This window comes from Antedon bifida, chromosome 6, assembly GCF_963402885.1.
Source record: "Antedon bifida chromosome 6, ecAntBifi1.1, whole genome shotgun sequence".
Lineage (NCBI taxonomy): Eukaryota > Metazoa > Echinodermata > Crinoidea > Comatulida > Antedonidae > Antedon > Antedon bifida.
This window is the reverse complement of record NC_136231.1, coordinates 13840793-13866841: the sequence shown is the minus strand read 5'-3', so window position 1 is coordinate 13866841 and position 26049 is coordinate 13840793. Positions and strand designations below refer to the sequence as shown.

At 32.8% G+C, this 26049-nt stretch overlaps 4 protein-coding genes and 1 long non-coding RNA gene across 5 annotated transcripts; all 5 read right to left on the bottom strand.

Annotated features, from left to right (window-relative positions):
- Positions 1-337: 337 nt before the first annotated feature.
- LOC144845663 (proton channel OtopLc-like) lies at positions 338-4246 on the bottom strand. Its single transcript, XM_078703093.1, has 5 exons — positions 4170-4246; positions 3167-3423; positions 2239-2419; positions 1875-1972; positions 338-1505 (listed from the first exon to the last, which is right to left on the bottom strand). The coding sequence occupies exons 1-5, from the start codon at positions 4244-4246 to the stop codon at positions 655-657; spliced, it is 1464 nt and encodes a 487-aa protein (XP_078559219.1). The 3' UTR covers positions 338-654.
- Positions 4247-4509: 263 nt separating this feature from the next.
- Positions 4510-8545, bottom strand: LOC144844892 (proton channel OtopLc-like). Its single transcript, XM_078702002.1, has 5 exons — positions 8409-8545; positions 7914-8185; positions 7196-7367; positions 6771-6862; positions 4510-6385 (listed from the first exon to the last, which is right to left on the bottom strand). Exons 1-5 carry the CDS (start codon positions 8501-8503, stop codon positions 5553-5555), a joined length of 1464 nt encoding a protein of 487 aa, XP_078558128.1. The 5' UTR covers positions 8504-8545; the 3' UTR covers positions 4510-5552.
- An 839-nt stretch (positions 8546-9384) lies between these two features.
- Positions 9385-10097, bottom strand: LOC144844182 (uncharacterized). Its single transcript, XR_013612399.1, has 3 exons — positions 10007-10097; positions 9871-9905; positions 9385-9678 (listed from the first exon to the last, which is right to left on the bottom strand). It is a non-coding gene; the product is annotated as an uncharacterized LOC144844182 (long non-coding RNA).
- A 1334-nt stretch (positions 10098-11431) lies between these two features.
- Positions 11432-17620, bottom strand: LOC144844583 (uncharacterized). Its single transcript, XM_078701557.1, has 7 exons — positions 17484-17620; positions 16009-16112; positions 15020-15337; positions 14241-14301; positions 13998-14210; positions 12527-12561; positions 11432-12411 (listed from the first exon to the last, which is right to left on the bottom strand). Exons 1-7 carry the CDS (start codon positions 17570-17572, stop codon positions 11975-11977), a joined length of 1257 nt encoding a protein of 418 aa, XP_078557683.1. The 5' UTR covers positions 17573-17620; the 3' UTR covers positions 11432-11974.
- A 1535-nt stretch (positions 17621-19155) lies between these two features.
- LOC144845662 (protein Wnt-8-like) lies at positions 19156-22036 on the bottom strand. The gene is made up of 6 exons (XM_078703092.1): positions 21975-22036; positions 21515-21545; positions 21103-21239; positions 20609-20736; positions 20034-20176; positions 19156-19642 (listed from the first exon to the last, which is right to left on the bottom strand). The coding sequence occupies exons 1-6, from the start codon at positions 22034-22036 to the stop codon at positions 19157-19159; spliced, it is 987 nt and encodes a 328-aa protein (XP_078559218.1). The 3' UTR covers position 19156.
- Between the last annotated feature and the right edge of the window lie 4013 nt (positions 22037-26049).

Sequence of the window (26049 nt, the reverse complement as noted above, 5' to 3'; positions counted from 1 at the left end):
TTGTTGTTTTGTTCATATTTGTACACAATGATGACGTTTTCTCGCATCTGTCATCTCATACGTTCCTCACGCGTCTGCATTCAAACTGAAACGCTCCTTTAGTTTGCAAACGTGAGCAAACTCTGAGTTGTCCAAGTTTACTAGTATAGTGTAGACCAGTCACGACAAATTTTGCAAAATGCAGAAACTATTTCCCAAAATTTACTTTTGTTTGCAAACTGTGGAGAAGTTTGTGATTCCTGCTGTCTGGACCGTATACCTGGAGGATCGCTTTATTGGAAGCACCCAAAGACTGCTATTTTGTTCACAAAACACGGCAAACTAGCTTGTTAGAAGGTTCACTACCTAACTTCTGCAAATTAGTTTTCAACTGGTCTACACAAACAAACTTAGGAGAACTTTTCTTGCCAAACTAAAGTTTGGTAGTGTACTAAGAAAAACTAGTTTGTTAATTTGAGATTGTGAATCAAATCAAAGTCTTTATAATGTGATTCTGATGAGCAAAAACTTCAGTAACAGAGTTTTGTTTTGTTCAAACTCGGAGTTTGTGAAAAAAGGCATGGTAAACTTTGCTATACCTGACTAGACTAATGTATTGAATTGTGTAGCCTACCACGCGTGTATATGTGTGTAATGACTTCCAAAGTAATTATTTTAATCGGTTGATACTTTTACAGTAATTATCCGACGGTTATGTGTCATCCACATTTCAAAGAAGCAAACACTCGATTGGTAGTAATAGAACACAACGAATGGGCCTGTGATACCATGAATCAGATCATATGCATTTTTTCCATAAAACTGTTTCTGTGTCCCGTAGATGTGTTGGTCGTTCTTCAGTTCCGTCATTGTGATGATCCACCAGGCTAGGTTGGACATCGACAGGAAAAGCAACATGGATTTGTACCAGTGGGCAGTTGGAACAGTTACTTTAAATCGTAAGCTCTGAACTATTAGTAAGCTTTGTATAACCACTTTGGAGTCTGTGAAGATCCGATCGCAGACTGTCAATGCTATATACTTCATATTGGAGCACCATATCTCAACAATCACACTGAGAACTGAGTACATCTCTTGCAAAATCAAAAACACAAGGCAAAGCTCGATTATGAGTTCATCCAGTTGAAATGGGAAAGTATACTGTTGAAAAACTCCATAGCGACGTCTAGAGACGACGAACAGCACGGTGACTGAAAACAATGTTATGATATTCAATATAATTCTGATCCAATAATAATAATTCTGGATATCAGTTCCCGACGATATAAAGATAGAAGCAATTGTTAATATTATGACACCAAACCCCAGAACAACAGCAATGCTCGTATTCCAAGTCGAATAATTAACATTGTTGTCCTTTGTCCTAACTTGTCGAAGTAACTGTTCTTTTCCGATACTATGCCACATAATGGCCAGCATGGCAGTAGCTATGAAGTAGTACTGTATTCTACATACTTCTAGATAAGGCTCAATTGACTTCCATCTTACTGCCAGCGACGTATTACCTTAAACAAAGAACATGTAAAGAAAAAACAAGAGCAAGTCAGAGTTGCGGCCTCCGCCGGAAGTAACAATAAGAGAAAAAGGATAAACGATCGTGATAAAGATCTGCTTAGCCTACGTTAATAAAATAAGAATAAAAAGTGTTCTAGAACTAGAATCCTTGTCCGAATTGCCACACGTTACAACATTCTGGTGTTTTTTTATTTTAGTCCCTGTGAAATACGACGATTGTACAGCAACCATACATAAGAGAGAAACTCGCCCTCGCAATAACTAAGAAGAATTGGAAAGTTTACGCGGTTTCAAAGTCGCATCGAAGTAACCTACAGTGTATGTAACGATTGTATTATAAATAGCAGTTTTGAGCTTACGGTAATCACTAGTTTGAAATCCCATGCCACAGCTCTTAATAATTATACTCGTTGTAATATCTTTGAAATTTGTAATCATGACATGCATCAATCCAAATCTAAAAAGATATAATGTTCTTTTATATTGCTTAATTGTTAGCAACTCATAAAAAAAACGCACTTTTTACAAGTAAAGGTGCAGCAGTATACGGGGTGCCGTTTTGTATAATTACGTACAGTACGGTGACGCAAACATATCAGAAGAAATTATGCAGACAGTAAATAGAGAGCATTCGAAGTTCTGCACGTTAACTGCATGCATATTCTGTTTTTATTTCTAAAGTATGTTCTGTTATTAAAGTATAGTATTGGCCGTATACATTACCGTCTGAAGCCACTCCATCGTTTCACCGAAACACTCGAGTAGTTGATCAGGTAGATCATCTCGGCTAAAATGAAAATGATTCTCATACCACTGCCAGTTACAAAAATGATTTCATTTGTCCACAACCGTATTTCAATGAATGCCATCAGAATACTAATAAAACCAAATGTCACAATCCCACCTAGAGTATGAAATTTGATAAATGACTAATGGTACAGATAAGAAGAAATAATATGTTGTCAGCAATTAAGGCATGGTTCCCACTTGGACGCAACGCAAGGTTGGTGGTCAATTCTTGCGCTGAGTCGTTAAATTCTGTGTAAGTGGGAACCAAGCTTATGATAGGAACTAACTGGAACTGTTTTGCATGCCACACCATTTTGCGGTCCATCATTTCACGTACAAATAGGTTTCGCGCATTAGCTTTTATCCACCTACCATCCGGGCAGTGAATGCTTGTCAGTTATACCGTGCGAGACTGATGTGACACTTTTAATAGTTTTATTTTATTTATCTGTTTTTGTATACTATCTGTATGTATGAATACAAACATTATATATGATAAATGGAAATAATTTTCCACTGATGAATGAATGCATAATGCTGAGATTGGATCGACTCTTTGCCTCATCTTTTTTATTTGATTCAAATATTACTGTACAATCGACCAATAAAGTGGATATTAAAGTACTATTGCTCTTTGTGAGTGAAACAAATACATGTGGGGGGATTGTGATGAACACACCACCAGAAGACACATTATTAGGATTGACTTTTTGCATAGTATGCAACACTTTCTTGCAAAAAAAACAACCCAAGTATTGTATTGCACAATCTATATACGGTCCTCTCTGAAAGCAAAAAATAAATACAATAAAAAAAAAAAAATAAAGCATTCGTACGAGTGCGGAAGCCTAATAATTCTAACCTTTAACATGAAGACTGCTTGCCATGCTCATCTCTGTATCAGTGGATGCTAGTGCATTAGCTCTAAGGTACACAATATCTCCGATAACACAAGGAATAGCGACAACGTACAGTGCGATGGCATAGGAGTTAATTGCGTCAGCAGTCACGTAATTAGTTTTCTCCCTTAAGCTAGACAGAAATGCCGTCATTATGACGATTGCTAAGAGATAGATGACCATACCGTACATAACACTCAGCAGTGAACTCACGTGGAATCTGAAGTACAAAATCATTATAAAGTTAGCTTTCTTCAAACCAGCACTTCAAGGAGTTTCTAAACTTAAATCAAGCGTATTGTATTAAGCTCTGTCTACACTATCAATATCACTACCATATTTGGGAATATCACTACCATATTTGGGAACATAACATTTTTTGTTTAAACTTGTTTGATAGTGCAGGCTAGACATAGCTTTAGTGGAGATTTAAAAATAAACTACACGTACCATATCACATAAATGATTAATCCAACATCTTTTTTGAGAAACCTACCGCTGTAAATACATTTTGGAATCTAGGAGCATATAGGCCTAAATTAAAACGATACTTTGCCACCATGACTCAACATACGTTGCTTAAACTTATGAATTGATTTACGCATGAAAAGAAAACTAGCAATACTGATTTTAGATAAGGTGAATGATTGCTGAATATGGAGGCCGTCTATAACATATCTATTTATGGAACTTTCAATTTGTAACGTGATGGATGTGTCGTCACCTGGACCTATAATAGAAGTCACCGAAGGAATACAGGGGGTTGAGAAGAAGGACTTCCGAACTTCCCCGCATAGGGCCACACACAATGAACGAGTCGTCTTGAGATAGTTTCGGGCGTAGTTTTAGGTCGTCGGCAGACCATTAAACATTTTTAAATTTCGCCCGACTAGACAACTCATCTAGGCCGTCGGTGGTCGAAATTGAAATATTTCTAATAATTGTTAAAAAACGTGAATACCATACCTCTCTGGTCTTCTTGTGTGTACCAACGGAGTGGATTCAGTCTGCTCTATGTTGCTGACCTCTGAAGTCAATTCCATTTTTTCTCTCGATCTGAAGAAATGTAGGCTACTGCACGTACGACACACGTGCGTTATTAAATTTGTTTTCCAAGTTTTAAATCTAAGATTTTTGTATTTTATTTATACTTTAAAATGGGTTGTTCCAAGTGAGAAACATCTAAATATGTATTAGTAGAGGTGAAAGAGTATATAGATTATGATATAAGATGTATTTATACAGGCACCACAAACACAAGGGAATATAATATACTATCATTTCTTGACGCAATCATACACTTCCCCCACCTCTTTGTTTTTCTGATATAAGGTATGTTTATTCAAAATGCAAGTTCATAAAATAATCGAACTGATTAGCGGATGCTACACAATGTTTATTTATTTAATAAATATTTTCTACCACTTAATTCTTGCATACATTATACACATTTGCCATCTTATTAATAACCTATTATTGCAATTACAGTACAGCCCATTACAGCCCTAGAGGTAAACATCTTCAACTATGTATAAATTATTGGTTATGCAATGTTTCATTTTATACAATAGGATAAGCCTATGCATGTAGAAAATGATTACTATACATTTAAAATATTTTAATATAGTAATTGTGGTAGCTTTATAAATGTTTTATACTATAGGCCTAACTACTTACCTAAACGCTGGTGTCTCCTTAGAAATGAGGAAATCGTTTCCATGACGTTCAAATTAGTTTCTTTTCGACAGTATTTTAGACATGCGCAATGCTTGTTGTGGTTGAAACTATGGCGTTTACGAAATATATATCCATACTTGTTCAACGTTTAATATGTAACGATTTCCAGATAATTATCAATTGGTATCAATCACCTTTTTGTTAAAGCTATTTTAAGTAATTAATCATAGGAAAACTAAAACAGAAACAGTTCTAACTGAGCAAAAAGTAATTGTATATCTTCTGAAACTCATAATTTACAGTAGATAGCTTTATAAACTTTCGCTTTCAATAAGAATAAGTCACTGTATTTAAATTGTTTACAGTACCATTGATTTTAATATAATATGACGTATTTTTTACTAAAACGCTTGGTACAATCTCAGAACTTAAATGTTGATATAATAATAATCAGGCTTATTCAATTTATATGTTTTAAGATGATTAATTTAAATGTGATTCAATGAAACTGTATGCCTAAAGCTATTCTACACTATCAAACTAGTGTGACAACAAAGTGTAATGTGCCCAGATATATGATTGTGTACACAGCGCTTAAGAAAACAATATGTAAACAAATAGCATTTATCAATTTTTTCGAATTTGATAAACTGGCATCTTTCAATCTTACAATCAAATAATTAAGGATACTGCTATCCAAATTTCAAAAAGACAAGTTGCTGAATGAAAATAGTAAAACGAAACAATTGGGCCTGTCACGTGATGAAGAAGGTACCAGGACATTTTACCGTAAACTGTCCGTTCGAGCGGATAAAACAATGCGTCAATTCTTAACTCGTAATGGCTCAACATCCATTGGGACAAATTGGTTATCGACAAAAATATCAGTATATTTTGAACGATTCTTTTTCGATTTTGTTTAACCGATTTACTTATAAGACCGAATATGACGAATGTCGATTGTGAAAGTGTACCGATGAGACACATGATAGAATCCCACACGGCGATTCTATATTTTTTGTTGGTAAAGACCAAAGACGCCAGTAAGCTGTACATATTCAGCAATGCATGAAACCCACAGCAGCAAAAGAGAAGAATTGTATCTTGAGTTATACCATTGGATTTGCTTTCTTCAACTGAAGAGAATTGTAAACAGAACGCGCAAAACGCTGCACACATAGCAGCAGCCGTCGCGAGAATGATACGGAGATAAACCGAAGTCTCAATCGCGTTGCCATCTCTGTGCACACCATCACCTAATGGAATCTGTACAAGAAATGATCCAATCACGGAAACGGCTATAACGACTACTACACCGGCGGCTATACCGTATATTGATGACATGATACTGTATTTCCATGGTCTGGAAAGTGCAATTTCTTCTTTGGGAACTAGTCCAATATTGTGCCACATATTAGCAAGCAGAACAGCAGCAATTAAGCAGTACTCAATGGTACAATCCATCAAGTACGGCAAGGCTTGCTCGTAATTCTCGCCACCGCCAGCTAAAATAGAAAGATAACCAGTGCTTGTATTAACAAACATATTGCTAAAAATTAGTAGTAGAAGCATTTTGTTGTATGCATAAATGTCAATATAACTTTTTTTCTGAAAACTGATTAAATATTCATCATATCTACAATAAGATGATTCGACATTTTAACTGATGTGTTTTAAACAACAATATTTTCCTTTAGTAGCCTATAGTTCACCCGATTTTGCTGTTGTCTCTAGGTAGATATTAACTGACTATTGACAGTCATCTACTTACGAGCTGTGTTACTAGGTTCGAGAAATGTATAAAATATAGGGATTTATGTTCTAAAACATTATTAGAAAAAGGAAACCATAACTGAAGTCAATAACTTTCATCCCTTTATCAAAACTTACTAATGTTTCCTTTGTAGTCAACATATGTTTCATATGAAATCAGAAGCACCCAATGGGATAGGTTTGTCACTAGAATCTGTGTGATTGCAAATCTAAATAAAACAAATATTATTTTGTATATAATATAATTATGAAGAAGACATGAATTGTGCTTTTTAGGCTAATGGAACATTTTTTGACATTTTGATTTTTCGCGTATTTTTACGCATTTTATGCATAATAGGCATATGCGACACATTTGCTCGTGTCATAATTATTATTTGTTTCACTCGATTCTGCAGTTGGGATCACTACATAATATATAACTGACTATTGACGGCCAGTCTAGATGTAGTCTAAATGACTGTCAATAGTCAGTTAGATGTTATCTAGTGACAGCTACAGAATCATGTGGTGTATTTTAATTTTTTTTAAATAGCCATTACCTGTTGATAATCGTAAACCTTTGAAAGCAGGTTTTGGAGAAACGTTTCAGATAGATGGACTGCAAGATGATAAACAAGGTAGCATTGATCTGGTAATTCACCGTCACCGGATGTTCACTTAGTACCAATATATTTACAGCAACGGCCACTGCTGCAAAAATATATAAACCAACTGAAAATAAAAAAGCAAGACTGTTAGTGGAACTGTAGCTTGGAAGTAAAGGGTTTATATCCTTCCACAAAAGAATGTCATTGCTCACGATTCATAAAGAGTAGATAAAGTATAACACAAGTAATAAAGTAACTTATCTGCTGAAGAAATTAATAGTACTGTACTTTTTTTTTTTTTTTTTTTTGTTAGAAAAGTTTGATAACATTGGACCATTTCATAATATAACCATGGAGGTATCAAATATTACACCACCATTGTATCTGTTTGTATTCCTTCTTTCAATCAGGCGCTTTGGCTGACTTTATGAAATAACTTTAGGCCCCTATAGTTAAAGATGGTCAAATTGGTACATTTGTAATAATATTATGGTAAAGACAAACACTCAATTGATGTCGTTCTCTAAAAAAAAAATGTTTCTGAAATTATAAACATAATAACAATATTCGTATAATACTATAATGCTATTCTTATTCTTTAAATATATTATAAGAGTTTAATTTTTTTAAATAATATTCATTTTAATAATAACTTGATTTTGATATTTACATTTAACATAAGCATTGACTTCCAACTGACTCGTTACGGGCTGAACCTGTCCATTTCGGCGGCAGTATATATCCAATACAAACGTTACAATCATCAATGCACAACTCAAAACAAAGAGGACAGAAACGTAGTTATAGCCAACCCATACTGACATACTTCCACATTCATCCGATTTATCAAAAACATCCTTAATTATTGATGACACTACAGTCAACGTAAGAAATAATTCAGCAAAGCCATAAGTAACACATAAGAATGAATTAATTTCAAACCTAAAAAGAAATAGATAATAAGTATCAAGTCATATTTTTGTAAACACATCCGTAAAATACGGTCCCTTGGAAAACGTTTTGGAAGAAATTGTGAGGCATTCATAACATGTTATAAATTAACAAGTCTTAGAAACTTAGAAATTATTATTTAAAAATGTATAATTTAACAGACATTGTTTTATTACCTGTACTATACTGTAGGCCTAATACTACAGTTACTTACCATTTATTAGCTGTAGGTATTTCGTTATCTTCATCGTCTGGTAGACGTTCGAACGACGTGTAATGTGTCCAAAAACTGTCCAGTTTACCTGCCATTGTTTATTCTGTAGGCCTCCTCAAAAAAACGTTTTTCGTTATTAGTATACGAGATTTGAAAAGATGACGTTACTTGGTGATTAATGATAGTTTTCACCAGAAATGCCAATACAATAATAAGTCAATTTTTAATTGAAACTTTCTCTTTCTAATTGTATTACTTTTATTAGTTTTGTTTTCTTTTTCGTTTTGATAAATTTCAAATACGGACAAAATGATACAGATGTTTTATGTTAGCAAAATATCCGTATAGGGCGCTATTTAAAAAAAAAGTAGTATCTAGGCCTATAATCAAATTGGTTAAAGCAAATATTTATAGTATTTATAAATAGTCAAAATAACTCCAAAACACATTTAGGCCTAAGACAAAATGATTTTTGTGTTTGTTGTTTATGTTTACAAAATATCCGTATAGGTCTATTTAAAAAAATAGAATAGTAGAGAGGCCTACTGACAAAGTGGTTAAAACAAGTATTTTCAAGTATTTATAAATAGACAAAAGAACATCGAAACACATTATAGACAAAGTTTCTGGCGAATCTTTTGTTTCAATATTCTTAATCTTTTGTTAAATCTACATACATTGAAACCAAGTCTATCTAAAGATAAGTGTTGATTGAAGTAACAGTAGAAATATGAAACTAATGTGGCAAGTTTATCAAGTAAGCTAAAATGTCTGCAGCTGCTTCTTAATAATTAAAAGTTGTCTATTCTGAATTAACTCAGCTACACATTTCTCCTATACAATCTATTTTTTACAGGAGGAAAGGCTATCAAGATTCTTGGAAGCATACATTTGTAGGCCTATATAATTATGAACTTTCCAGATTATGCAGGTGTCTCATTTTAGATCATAACTGACTATCTGATACGAGTTACCATGCATGTACCTTGATTTTACAAATTTACTCCCTCATCGACCCTTCCCCTTTCATCCGGCCACGCTTATGACCGGTATAAAGAAGACAAAATAGGTATTTTATGAGTATTTTGATTATCCATTAATAATACGACGTTCTGATCTTCAACATTTAGCTCGACATGCCTTCTGCTTTGATTATCATGTGACGTCACACATTCAGGCTCTTATCGTTTCACTATAGACGACATTTATTGTGCTGAATAGTCATCGTTTGATTTGCTTGGTTCGTTAAAAACATTAGGAGTCAAATGACCTATAGAGAATAACACAATTAAAAACTACGAGGCGATTTTAATGTTCAGTAAAAAAAAAGCGTAGTGCGGCAGTTTAATTAATTTGATTTAATATGATATTTATAGGCTATGAGGATGTATCTTGATCACTGCTTGTGATGCGAGACTTGGGGCAAATACAAAATAAAACGTGTAAAAAACATTTTACTTACAGCTGGTTCTAACGGTCGCTATCTGTGCTCGTGCCCTTTACAAAAAAAAGAAATGGATAATTTAACCAGTGAAACGTCGGGCGTCGGGCATCATTCACGATTATACAGTACAGTACTTTTAAATATACTTCATTACCTTTTTGTCTGCTTATTTTTGTTTTTCAATAAAAAGGCAGTAAACATGATGGTCAATGCTAAAATAATGATTACTGCTACGACGATAATGACTGTTGAAGTGCTTCTCCACTTCACTGGTTTTTCTCTAAAGTTGTTGATGATGGCAGCGCTGTTTTAGGTGGTCCGTCGATAACTAAAGAAACAGCACTTATATTAATATAAAACCAATATTGGTGAAACCTTTACCCTATGCTGACACAATTTGTTAATAGTAGGCCTGCATAATTGAAAGCAATACGTCATAGCATGGATTATTGAATCATTCCATATATAGCCATCTTGTATTGATACATAAATACACTGCTCCTCTTCCTGTCCGCCCATAATAGCATTAAACGTGCTCGTTGATTGCAATATTAATATGTTTAACACCATGTTCTTTATTCCATTGAAATTTTCACCGTCTATAGAAGCGATCTTTCCTCCTCGGAGGGCGCATTCTTTATCAGTCTGAAGACACGATTCTTCTTTTTCGGTTTTGAAAGAAAATAAATAGCATGCGCCTAAATGTCAAAAGGAAATGTTGATAAATGTAAGCCTATAATATTGAATTTAAAGGCATTAGGAATTTAAGTCTATGCATTTAGTTGTCTATCTTTGGTGTGTATCACCAAAATAACAACAAACAAACAATAATGCCTCTGATTGATTAGTGTTCAACAGCAGCACAGCAATTACGATTACATAGCTATTTGTTGTAAGGAACATTATGTTTTCTTCACTTACTTCAATAACAAAATACCAGTTGTAGGCTTACAATTATCGATGCCATCATGCCTCCGATAGATAGGACTAATACCTTTACTATTACATTAGTTTAACCATTAACGGGGAGCTACTATTTGCGACGACCGTGACCTAATTAATTGTGCGCATGCGGGGAAGCTTCCTCGCTCTAATACCTCGACACAGTTTTGGATGTTTATGTCCAGGCGACGACCGACGGCATATCAATTCGTCGCAAATCGAAAGCTCTCATTAAACTTCCTCATTAGTTTTTACTTTCTGAACCTCTTTCGACTTAATAACCAATAATTGTAATTCAATCGAAACTAATTAATCATTTATTCAAATTTACCGAAACTATTCGGCAGTACATATTAAACTTTTCAATTTGGATACAAGTTTATTATAACAACATCATTTTTTAATAGAATATCTAGGCATTACTTCTGTAGGGCTAATAGTATTAAATGTCAAATGCATTAGTTATGCAATCTGCATTCAATCTGCATTCAATGCAAGCAGGTTTGTACTTATACAGTATAACAATTTTATAGTAATAATGCTAAATATTATAGTAATAATTTTATTTATTTATTTATTCGGTATATTAAAAATACAGCCAATTACAAAACGACAGTCAAGGACTGAAATGAATAATGCTAAATAAGTAGACACTACCACCAGACTGTCACTACAACTTTACTTAAGCCTATCTACGTTTATTATACAATAGCATTTAGAGATAATCTGGGAATGTATAGGCTCTTTGTTGTTTCTATTTCATTATTTACTTTTATTTTATTAGTGACATTTACTAGATGAATATATCTGTTCGGACCTTCCAAAGAAAGTATGTACCTGGGTCACATCCTCACAGCAGAAGATGGTAAATCTGAGAAGGGGATATTGAAATGGATCGAAATTGCTCGGGTATAGCTTTCGATTGCATGAACAATGTTCTAGGAATATAAGTTTACACATCAGAAGTAACTTCACATTCATTGGTTTACTCTATTATATACTGCAGAAACGTAGACTCTAAACAAAAATATGAATGTGGATATATAGCCGAATGCAGAAATTAAATCAAAATAGTCATTTAAACGTTATTACTCAACGAATATTTTAATGTTTGTTTTAAACATCATTTTAATTTAGATCAAATAGATGAAAGGAAAGAAATTAAAAAAGAAAAGAAACATTAATGCTCAAGTTGTCCATATTGATTATCAAATGATGGCGTATTCATTTTAGTGTCCTTAACCCGTTGAAATGTGTCATAATGTTCCTTATCCTTTTCAAGTGTACTGTATGTATTGTTACAATTTGTTGTCACTACTTGGTGTGTCCGATCAAGTTTATCATAGTCTCCAGCATAGACATATGAATACCTATCTTCAACTATATCGGTTCCGATGTTAGCATACGTATTCAATACCTCGATGCTTGGCTGGCCATGGCTTCTGTCATCCATGTGTTCATAGTCCACATTTATTCTAACCCGTATTGAGTCTGCCATCGTTGCGTACGCGTAATCATCGTCATCAGCCGTTGGTATGCCGTCGTTTAGTACGCTGTAAGCGTCATCATTTAGACCAATATCGTTTGTTTCGTTACTGACATCAATATTTGAATAACCTACAATTGTAAATTAAAACCGGTTATAGTTTTACAGAGAAAAAATGGGAAGCATCGATTACAAATTCAGCCACATAGCTACTAGAATCTGCTAAAAATACAAATATATACGTACTTTCGTTTTGAACCATCATTATATTTGAGCGTGCCCTTTAAACAAAAAAGTATACATCAATTATATATTTTTAAAAACCTATACTAATGCATTAAAGGTAATAAATTAAATATCCCTCCATAAACACATTGGATACATTTATGTTTATATTTTGTATAATATGGACAAAACTGCCGTTATAAATTATTTTATTGTAAAGGTAAATTAAATGGCACGAAATAGGCAAGAAAGGCACATTAACCTTCTTAGTGCCACGGGCGGCGTTAGACACCATATGGGACATGCGTTGAAAACCCCTAGTCGGCGATACACACCAAACGTACCTTCTGTGTTTGAGGGCGATAATCACTAACTTCTGCTTGTCTGAGGATTCTGGGATAGCTTTTATTCGATCAAGCGTAAAATTTTCTTTCGAAAAATGTCAACGAAAAAATTTTCGCTATAGGAAAATCTTTTGGAAATATCAATTAAAAACTAATTAATTAATCAAAATCATGTTGTTTGTTGATTACACGTTCTCCGTATCTAGTCACACAACCGGAAATACTGACTCCTTTGTTGAAAAATGTGCAACGCGAGACGAATTGTTTGTAGGCCCATGCAGCACGTTGTCAGAATTTACTCGCCTGAGTAACTTGCTTATAGTGGGCATGCTCAGACTAACGATGGTGATATAGGATGGTTTGATTGGGCCTAGGCTAAGATTATACGATGGCGGTTTATTTGAATAAAATAACTCGTATCTAATTCTCCTATTATTACTTTTGTTCAAGTAAATATACATTTATAGGTATGTATAATAAATATTTGTTTGTTGGGGTTTTCTAAATATCATTTTATTATCGTTTTTATACGATTTTTTAAAGCAATTTCTTTGAAATTTTAATTAAAAATTAGAATTTTTTTTTAATTCATACATTTCATAAATAAAAATAAATCATACAAATATACATTATACATCATTTTACAGGAAATTTAATAAGGAATATTTGTTTTTAGAAACATTTTTTCATACATTTATGATAAAATGATGAAATTACTGTTTGAAAAATTTCAACTCCCTGGAGTATTACAAAAATGCTGTTCTGAAAAGAATACGGTTGAGGGGAAATGGCTCTCTCTCGGGAATTTGGAACTAAGAGGGTTAATCGAATCTATTATCAAACAAAAACTACAATACTTTGGACATATTGCCAGACGGGATGGAGATAGTATGGAGAAAATGATTATGTTTGGGAAAGTTGAGGGGAAACGAAAAAGAGGAAGACAGAGACTCAGATGGATTGATGGTATAAGTGGTGCTACAAACCGACCAATAATCAGTTGCTACAATGAAGCTCAAGATCGGCAAAAATGGAGACACCTCATCAGAATGGTCACGAGTACTCAGATATGAGTAGAACGACGAGAGAGAAATTAAATAATAAATTATAATAATAAACAAAGTTGTATACATTTATTAAAGGATTACCTTTGGTTAACATCTTTCTTTCTCTTGTTTCTCAGTATGATAATGAAGATGATAAGAGCTAACATAACGACAACTGCAGCTACGACGATAATAATTATTGTAGATGTGCTTATCGTCTCCACTTCAATGTCTGCCTGCTGGTTCTTCTCTAGGGAAGACGACGTCACCCTTCTTGACGAAGACGCAGTTACCTTTTTGCTCGACGACGCAGTTGTTACGTCTATGCTTCCAGATGACGCAGCTATCTCTACTGTGTAATCATCGGAAGTTGGTGATTCAAATGTTGTTTTAGGTTGACTGATGGCTAAAAGGAAAAACGATCTATAGCCTAAAGGCATAATATATATATATATATATATATTTTTTTTTTGTATCTCCATTGAGATCCAGCCACTGATACCCACAGCATGGCAAATTTCTGAAAAATGACAGTGCTGTGGGTATCAGTGGCTGGATTTCAATGGAGATACAAAAAAAGCGAAAAGCTAAATCAAAACGATAAAGTAAAACAGTCAGAAAAGTTAGCAGAGCTTTCGGGCAACACTAGCACTTCATCAATGCAAGTGCATGTATATATATATAGAACACAAGGGACTCAGCCCAAGTAGTATGGTTGGGGAGTTGGTGTTTGGTTTGTACTAATATCAGAAGATAATTTTCAAAAATGTGTTAATTTAAAAAAAACAGTTTTAATAATAAAGTATATATGTTAAATAACTAATAGAAATAAAAGCTAAAATATGAATGTAAACAAATTTTTAAAAGACAAGGTCAATGGAAAAACTTGTAAAGAGATATACTACACAAGAATGCTAAGAGTACTGTATATGGAAATAAAAGTGAGATGAACCCACGTAAAAAAAAAAACATCAGAGGGAATCCAGTAAAATCCAGTCAACCTCCTTTTCAAAGTCGCCCCATCGCGAAGTCCCCCTTATAAAGTCACCCCATCGCAAAGTCGCCCCTTACAAAGTCGCCCCATCGCAAAGTCGCACCTTACAATGTCGCATCCCATTTATTACCTTGTTGACACATAATAGAATTAACATCACTGCTTTCATTATCCGACTTTTTATAAAAATTATCATCATTAAACAAAATTCTGTCTAGTATTGATACGTGGACACAATGTTCTTTTCCATTTACTTTGTTGATAGCATTAAACCTGCTTTCAGTATAAACACTTAGTATGTCTAACACGGTGTCCTTTATTTCTCTGTATTCATTTCTATCCAAGGATACGATTGTTCCCCCTCTGATGTCACACTCTTCAGCAGTCTCTAAACATGTTTGCGAAGTTTCTTCTTTGAAAGACAATAATATGTAGCATACGTCCAAATCTGTAGGAAAATGTTGATAGAAAAAGATTTTAGAAAGATATCCAGTAAGATGTCTTTATATGGCGGGATGATGTTGTTTATGACGCTAATTCATTCATTCGATTCCGTCATGTCTGACGGCTGGTGACTACAATGATGGATTTCAAGTAACTTCAGTAAGTTGATTTATTATATGTGTAGATTGTCCAATTAAAATTGTTATTCTATCAAACCATTTGACTTTGGTCGTCGTGGTCTCCGTGCACCTTCAATTTTGTGAAAGTGTCTTTTCTAGAGATGTGGCCTCTCTTCTACCAATATGTCCAAAGTAGGATAGTGTTATTGTGTTTATTTTGTTCAGCACATTGTTATTTGCATTTACTACTTGTAATGTAGTGGCATTGGTACTTTTCATGTGATGTGTGGCATTCTTCGCCAACACCATACCTAAAATGCATTGATCTTTTTGCAGCTTGAGTTAGTCAGTATCCATGCTTCACATGCATAACATGCAATTGGAAAGGTTAGTGTTTGCACCAAGCGTACTTTGGCAGCTTTAGTTAAATTCCTCTATCCTCTGTCCATGACGTCAACAATAAATTATATTTTGCAAAGGCGAAAAAGATTAACTATAAAGTTGTTAATATCGTATATAACTCATCGTTGATATTGATTATGGTTTCATCTATTACCTGATTGATTATCATTTGTCGGTGTTTTATACTTGTAGTTCCCATCTTCATCCTTGTATATTATGCGGCATGATGAATATTCGTCTTTCATACATGACAAATTACTATAAAACAATTTAAAATGGTATATTAATCATGTTAACCATGATAGGCTCAATGTAATTCACTTTAACTGAATATTCGGTTTATCGACCGATCGATAAGGTAGGCCTAACTAGTGAGCGACTTTTTAAATTTAGCATACATTTGGTATGTTTTGTTATCACCAATTCTCTTAATCATAAGAAAAAAGATACAAAAGTACAGTAATAACCACTACATGTATTTCCAAGTGATAGGAATTCAGCTTTTTTTTGTTTGGCTTTCTTCTATGTTTATTGCGCACACTATTATATAGATGATCATAGGGACCTTTAATGCACGTAATCGACATCTGCGGGGAGAGAGTGACGCGTGCGTCGTGAAAACGGAAGCCCCTTTTTATTATTATATTCATTAACGAGCAACCGTTGTTATCAACATTTAGAAATACGTAAAAATGTAATTTAAATCTATTTTGAAGTGATGGCAATATTACTAATATTTGTTATTAAGAAATTGGACAAAATTGGAGAATAACTCAATTGCGCTTAACTAAAAACTTAATCACTAACTAGAAACTTGACTATTAACTAGAAACGTAATCATTACCAGAAACCGTTTAAAAATGTTATCACTTATATTTTGTTTGTCTTGTGTGGGTTCGTCCAACTTTTATTATTCTCTGTTATAAGTATAACAATAAATATTTATACGTGTGTACATTTAAATATTAGTTTTAAACATATTGTTTTTTCGCTAATTTATATGATACATTGTTAAAAGCAGGCACCCTGTACCATAAATTAATATAGTTTACATTGTATATACATAAGATGATTGATTTCTATGTTAAAATCCACATGTTCCTTCATTTACATTTTAAAAAATACAATTAATTAAAATATATAAATGACAATAAAAAGATGATAAAAATTGATTAAAAACGTAGTTATGACAGTAGTCATTATTCTATTCTGTTCGTGTTCGGGTAGAGTGGCTATAGGCCTAAACTCAGGGAGGAATATAAAATACCCTCCCTTTTCACCAAGACAAAAATGGATGAGAGGAATGCAAAAAAAGTAATATTACCCGAGTTTCTTTCGTCCAGTATAGGACTACTGCTAGGCCTGGTCCATACAAGAGACTTAAAATAGAATGGTCATTTGACGTTAAAGACACCATTAAGGTACCACTGTATCTATAATACAATTTCAATTTAAATTCTTTTGGACTTTGATTGAGATTTTGAGGTATAATGTGGCCCACGTATTGTCCATACAACGTTTCATAATAAGAAAGCCTCCATCTGACAAGACATACACGTCCTGTGTCAGTTCAACAATAGGCTTCCTGAATCAGTACACAGTGGAGATATAAATGAAAGATGTTCTTACCCGGTACATTGAGCGGCTGTGTGACAAGTGTTAAGCAGCAGACGCAAAAGCAGTACACTTACAAAACTATATATTTTTCTGATGAACATTTTTATCTCCACTTAGGCCTATTCGAAACCAAAACATTTAAACATACATAGTCTATCTACCTCTTTGGGGTTACAATATTTAAATAACTTTATTTTTTTCAGGAAACCGACCCGGAAGGTGTATATACGTTGTAACCATGACCGAACATTGTTCATAACCGGTACAGGCAAGAATTTTAAATATAATATCTGGTTAATTGTACATTAATCAAATATTTGTAACAGAAATCAAGACGAAAAAACATGAATTTCCCTTAATATGGTCAAATACAAATTTTGGCAAAATTCTGCCATAAAAACCAGGAAGACTTTTTTTCAGTAGTTAGGTAGTTTAACCTAATGTAATAACATGTCCGGTGACTCCCTAGAAGTTAAAAAAAGATGGTGGATATACGGTGGATAATTTTTGCTATAGCATGAAAATAAAAATCTGTAGTTGAATAAAAATACCAGAAATGTAAATTTCAAGTTATATTACCTCTATTTAGTCATCTGATTTACCACACCGTTTATTTTTTATAGCTTTTTAAAATGCCTCTCTATTTACAAAATTTGTGTACAAACGAATAGAGATTTTACTGTGTAATTTGAACTAACTGATAAGAAAGTGCTTATTTTCAACAAGCTCGTGTAACACAAATAAAATCCCAAAAATTATGAAACATAGGAGAAACTATAGATCGATAATTATTGGAATGTATGATCAATAGAAATTTTTTGCCCGCACCTAGCCTTTAAGAATATATAAACTTTGATCTCCAGTGTTATTCCATGACACCTCAGTTTAATGATTGGAGGAGCATATCAGGCATTCTGGGTTCGAATCTTGATAGGGAGCTTTTTCTCATTCCAACAGATGTCTTCACCGTTAAATAAAGTATTACCAGGAAACTTAATTTCACTCTTCCCTGGTATTAGTAATTACAATTATCATATACAGCGCCACCCGAGTTTGTCATTTTAATCTGTATAGGCCTACGCGTCCATAATTTAACAGTCTGTGGTATTAATTCGTATGTATTAGGCCTATGTTTTTGGATCGTTAGAAGGCCAAAACATCACTAGCACCTAATTGTGTGTACTGTATGTCTATCTCCACGTATGGCTTTATATATCCAGTATCACATATGTATCACATGTGATGACTGTATTATGTCATGGCTAGGTTTATGATACAGGCATGACATATGATGCATAATAATGTAACACTGTGTCACTGAATTTTCCTGTGATACTGGTAATATAGGTACATATTATATAGTCCTATTTTTGTCATCATCAAATTGGGATTTTATGAATACACATATAATAAATGAAAACGAGAATGCAGTTATTCATATTCTAAATAAAACTTTAATAATTTACAATGAAAGTATATACATGATATAAATATTAAGCTTATACCAAACTAATTCTTACTCAATGTTAAGTTCCTTTACTTATTATTACTTAAACTATACAAGTTAACAAACAATAACATTGTTTTTAATCCATAGCTGGTATAACAAAAGTTACATTTATTTACATAAAACATATTCTATAGATACTATGAGTTATATAGTTTGGCCTAACACTTATTTTTATTTAACTACGAGAGCAAGTAAGAATAGTAACTTCTTCAATACATTCGTCACATTTAACATTGCAACACCATTGAAAGCTACAGTTACAACTTGTTTTACGAATAACTTTCGTCTTCTTCACGTTCAGACCACAGCTGGAGCAAATTCTCTTACAACTCTTCTTTTCCCATTTGTTGTCGTCGCTTCTTGTGCATTCTCTGCCTTCTGTACCGCCGATTCCTGCAGTCACGTTAGCCAAACAGTAGTTAGGTGATCTGTCAAGGAAGACTAAATCTCGCTTGGTAACACCGATGAACACAGGGTCGACCATTGTTCCTTCGTTCGAGACTTCGCTGACAAAATCTGCACGGACGGCATTTTCGAATTTCTTTTTGAGTAGTGAACCAACGCTGCGGAACTCGGCCAACTGCTTCCAACAAGTCTGGATCGAACAGCTTCCAGATACGCCGTGACATTTACAGGCTCGGGTCATGGTTTGGTGAACAGCCTAGAAAAGAAACATGTTTAGTTAATATAAAAACAATAATTATTTTAATGCAGGGAACCAGTCTCCTTTCGATGAACAATGAAGAATTACAGAAAAACAATTGAATGTGGGAGGGGGAGGTGCAGGCATACAGTAAGGACATTGTGATATAATAATATTACATTCAATTTTAACATTTTTCTAAAATTAGGCAGTTGAAATGATATTTGCCCTAAAATTAAAGTGAAGGGAGCAAATTAAAATAATACAAAATAATTGTTTGGGGTATTGGAGTGTTGACAACACTATTGGTGCAGACAGTAAGGATTGTTAACAGTTTGTTTGTTAAAAGTTAAAACAGTTGAATGATATTTGCCCTAAAATTAAAGTTAAGAATAAAAATAATGCTGACCTTTCTACCGGCTTCATTGTTGTGAAGGTTCATCGCAGCTCTAGCGTCACTACCAGTCTCAAGTGCATCGACAAACTGTTGAGATATGCGATCACCAAAATCAACGTTGTCACTACAACCACCCCATGTCCATTCTTCACCACCTATTTTGAAAAAGAGAAAGAAATCGGTTAAAGTACATATAAATATAATTGAATGAGGGAAAGGATTGTGTGTGTGTGTACCTACATTAAAACACAAGGGAATTAAAGTAACTTGCCTTTGAAACACAAAATAAAATCACATAAGAAGTAATAATAAAAAAAATGTATTACATATTAAGTAGGTAATCACCAATCAATCACCAAAAATAATCACCAAAGATAATTAACGAATTTCACGAACATGAACACAAATTGGTTTCTATACAAATTTAAAACATTTTTTAAATGAATGAATTGTATTAAATTCCATAACTGAAAATAAATATAAGTGTTTTCTATACAAATTAACATTGTTAAAATGGTTGAATTGTATGAACATTATAGAAATATAATTATAAACAAAATTCTTAAAATAGTTGATTCTGAACTTACCCTTTTTGCCAAGATAACTGTCATCACAACCACACTTTTCAAACTCTCCGAGAGTACAGTTTCTGGTTAAAGTATGTAGAACACTCGCTGAACTAATTGCATGTACGAACGAAGTTTCTCTATTTGCTGTAAAGATATAAAGAAATGTGTGTTAATTATTGGAAGACTACATTACATATTTGCAAATGTATTAAGTAAAAGTTTTACTTGCTTGTTAATAACATAAATTAGAGATACTAAACGGTGAAAAAAACACGAGTTAACAGACGGAAATGGAACAGAAGGGAATGCATTCATTTTACAAGCATATATTGTAAGATTAAAATATAAATAGATAGATGAAATTAAAACAGTTGCGTTACATCAATGGCGGTATACAAATTACATACATTTTGTTTACATGTAAATTAAGCATTTTTCATGTCATAAAAGATGAAAAAAATGAACAATATTAACTATTTTATGCTAAGAATAACTAAACATGAAATAACTTACGTGGAAGTTCGTTACGACCAAAGGAGACGATTGAGCTTTCTGGGCAGTTCCATTTATCCCATTTGAATTGGTGTTGGCACTCATGTAACGCATTTGTCGCACCGGCTGCCACACTTGGGTAGTAGGTGAGAAGCGCCTGAAATGAAGGGAAAAAAGAAAACAAAGATTTAAATAATGGTAAAATGGATACAATATTAATTTTACTTTTCTGAGCAGCTCAGATGGTAGAGTAAAATTATTTGAGAAAAGCAGGAGATCGAGCTACTGTACATTTTTGGAAAAATAAAATAGTTAATTCATTCGATGGAGGACATGAAACATAAATGGATAGTTGGTGATCTGTCGAATTCATTTTATGGTAATTTATAACTAACTTAACTAAATCAATACATTTATTTAAAAAAAACATACCTTAGGCCCAGTCATCAGCAAATTACTCATCCTAAGAAAGAAAGAGAAGCAAACGTATTAAGGAAAAGTTTATAAGTGTACATAAAAGTATGTACAGTACATACATGGCGAATTTAAGGTTTAGGTGGTTTAACATTCTACATAAAAGGAACCAAAATAAAATTAAATCAATATGATAAAACATAAGTGTTTTGAATAAGTAAAATAACATTAGTATCATTTGTAAACACATCGGCAAATTATATCAATTCGTTTAGAATACACATTGTAAAACACAAAAGATAGCATGATACCAGTATCGTACTATTAAAATAGCGAATATAATAACAATTATACATAATACAAAATAACAAACTAAAGTTTAAATAAATAATAATAAATAATAACATTACAAAAATCATAGAAACAAATTAACTTCAATGAAAGAAAATAATAAATTAACCTAAAATAATCAACCTACCATCCAGATGTAGTACGAATGAATAAAAATCCAAGTAAGAACATTAACTGGCTGATATCCATATTTCAAAGAATATCCAAGATATAGTAAAAACAGATGAAAGCGTATATCCAAGTAAAATAAAAATCAGTAAATTATTAAGATGCAACGAAAAATTGTACTCGACGGACAAGTTGTTTTTAAGCTGTTACTCCTTGCTAAAGCAGACTGGAATGATGACGAATTTGGTTGGAGGCACGATCTTTAAAGGAGATTTGCTAATAGATTGAAAATGGCTAACAACTAACCCGAAACAATAGAACGCTACCACAAAGCCACCGACCGGCGGTACAGCCACTTACACTAAAGCGTCAAATATAAAAGACGTTACCGCTTTGCGACGCGCACAATGGCACGCATATAAAGAATTTAGCACCTTTCATGTAGCATGCGCAGTAGCCCATTCACGGATAATCTACAAGGGTACGCTTAAGTGATGCGACTCAGAAATAGACAATTGGGTTATTGTTTTGAAACTTTTCTTTGGGGAATCTGGCATGTTAGTAACTAATTTTTAAGAGGGGCTTAGATTTAGCTCAGTAACAACTAACAATGTGAACAAATCATCTATTAGTACAGCAATAATAATACGTGTTTTAAAAGATCAATGACAGATAGCTATGGCTTGTTCATTTCCGAATAATGTTTTGTACTACTTCATTTAACCAAATATAGACATAATTACAAGAATTAACAAACGTGAAGTATTGTGATGGATAAATCCTAACGAAATTCGTCACTGACCATAGGATTGTTTCATAGATCACATGGTTTACTTTAAAATGAATGAAGAATATCTTAGGTCCATAATTGATGACCGAGGTAAAGTGAAGTACCTCTAGAAAGCCTACTTTACCGGTATGCCTATATGAATTTAATTAAAATAACATAAAGGGCAATATACGTCCAGATAGAAATGATTTAGGATATTCATAATTTAAATAAGTATGACATTTTAATGAGCAGTAAATAGCATACAGTAATATAGTGCATTATTTATATTGCAGAAAATGATGCGATACCAAAATAGGATATTATTTCGTTAAAAATGTAGATAAATTATATTGCAAATTAAATGAAATAGAGGAACACAGATTTCAAAATAAATGTTTTTTTTTAAATTTTATGAACTAAAATGAAAACCGGTATAGGCTTACAATGATGTACGTGCTATTACTTTCTACTTATTTGTTCATAACAAATATCACTCTAATCAGGATCATTAATGACTATAATAGAAATGTATACATCCAAAATTAATTGAATTAGTGAATTTAAAAGCATCTAAATAAGATTAACAATACATTAATTAGTACTCTGGCTTGGATAATTATGTTGATAAAAGACATCATAATAAGAATTTAAGTTTCCAATTAGCTTGCAATCCGGGCATGTCATGTAATTTGCTTAATCTGTTTTCAGAATAAAAGTTGGCTCGTCTAGGTGTAAGTTTACAAATATGGTATCGATATATTCCATAGAAGGGTATTTCACACTCATTAATACCATGGGTCTCACACCCAACTTTAACCAAAGTTTACCAAGGTAATAACTTTTCTGATCTACACAAACACAATATTATAAATCGACCAAAAAACAAAACAAAAAAACACCCCGCTCATAAGTCTATCATAGTACTATCGACTTAAAACACAAAAAAAACCACTCCTAAGTCTATCATAGTACATTACTAATGACCACAATGTGGTCATTAGTAATGGAATTGAGTGTTTATACTATAATGTGTGTTAAAATAATGTATCATTTATTTACCAAATCCATCCACCGTACGTTATTCTCCTGAACGCTTCAACATTGGTAGGCGTATACATTTCTGTATTGAATTTATCAAATAATTTAAAATCATGATTAATACCAATCATTTATAAACAATATGGGCTACACATTTCCATTACATATCATCGTTTTACTCAGTACAGGCCTAATTTAACTGTTAAAGTTATTTGTTTTATTAAATTTGAAAGAAAAAAAACTGATACTCACAGCATTGTCATTTTTTCAGTAATTTGCCTTTGGATTTATATAATTGTTTAAATACCTTATTTAAATTTAATTATGAACTTTGTACTATATTATTTATATATTATATATTATGATGGAAATAAATATTATTATGAAATGTGAAAAAACGTTTGAAATTTGAGTTGTTGACACCTAAATCATGGTGAATTAAAGCATAATTAAAAAGAAAAGAAGATGCTGATACAGATTTTAATTAACTTGGGAAGTTTTAGTTATAAAGCTGAATCATTTACAATGTTTAGATATATAGTTCTAGTTCAATGATGTGATATTTATTGTAGTTTAAAAGAGACAACAAATACCCTATATATCTTAAATGTCTTCGAAATGGCTGTTTATGTTTATACGTACAGATTCATGACGGAGCTACATTTAATATAGTTTTTTTATTTTATGTCTTAATCTTTTAATCAATATTTAATGTCCTTAATTTCGTTTGCCAAGAAATATATACTTAGAAATAATTGTTTTGTATGAAGCTTGGGCCTCACTCGAATATAACATAACTTGCTAAACGAATGTTTGTGTAGTTACCGACTTCGTAATGTTCTTTCATTTACTATTACCGTATTGAATGCTTTAATTGTTTTCTTTATTATTTGCTAATTATCGCTATCGCTCGCTATTGTCTTCTTTTTTGGGACGCCCAAAATTACAAACAATAGGGTGTTTCTTTGAGGACGGATTTGTATTCGCTTTATCCACCTCGAGCATGTCCTATAATACCCAACTATTTAAATATAGTAGATTACACGTTTCGCTAAATGATTATAATTTACTTTAATGTCCTCTGTTTGTAATATTCATTGTAAAAACCTTTACGTTTACATCTTTATGTTAAATTGTGTCAGGTTAATGCTTGTAAAAATGCAATTTTTTTCTGTTGTAGACTCTCGTTGTTCACAATTCCTGTCTTTTATCAAATGTTTTAGTATTTCTCAATTAAAATGTATTCTTTTTACATGATTGCGTTTATTATTACTTTACATTCAACGTATTTTTGTTGCTTTTGGTCCGAAATAAAGAATAATGTTATCTGAGCCAAGATATCATTGATTCAATATATGAATTTATTATCCAATTACTGTTTAATTATTGGTCTCCATTTTAATTACTGGTGATGGGATTCCAGTCTGTTGAATTTCAATATTCTTTACGATATAATGTTTTGAAAAAGATATTTAAAAAGGCCTACGCAAAATACTTAATTACTACTGAAAATTGTTAGCATTCTTTTTTATTTTACTTTCTATGTCTGTTTTTCATTTTTTTGTGTGCTAATTTTGGTTTGTTCTTTGCCAAAGATGGCAAACACATCATTAGGATACGGGACGCATAACAGACAAATAATTACTCAAACTTAATTACTGTAGATTTGACCGCAATAAACATGAAAAGTATACGATACAAGTATATTTACTAAGGTTATATGTAAACAGTGTGTATGTTAATGTTGATTTGAAATGAAAATGTTATACAGTATTTACTAAGGTTGTATGTAAACAGTGTGTATGTTAATGTTGATTTGAAATGAAAATGTTATACAGTATTTACTAAGGTTGTATGTAAAAAGTGTGTATGGTATAAGCATGGACCTATAAATTAAATTAAATTAACTAATTTATAGGTCCATGGTATAAGGTTGATTTGAAATTAAAATGTCATTACCATTGTTGATAGGCAATATCTCTGGAAATGATTCGTAATTCTCTGTAAAAATGTCAAGGAATATTGTTAATTTTGTCTTAATTTTTAGTAGTATTAAGACACAATGGCATACCAAAACAAACCAGTACATCCTGAAGGTGGCAAGAGTCATTCTCAGCAACAAGCTCCAATCCGCATACGTAGGAGGTTAGGGGCACCGCCTGGCGTCGAAGTGAGCCTCTCATGTACCAATTCTATGTTGTTTTTGAACGTGTTATTTTGGATTCTTGGGGCTGCTATTTTGGGATTTGGGATATGGGGCCTGATAGCGAAGAACGGCGGATTT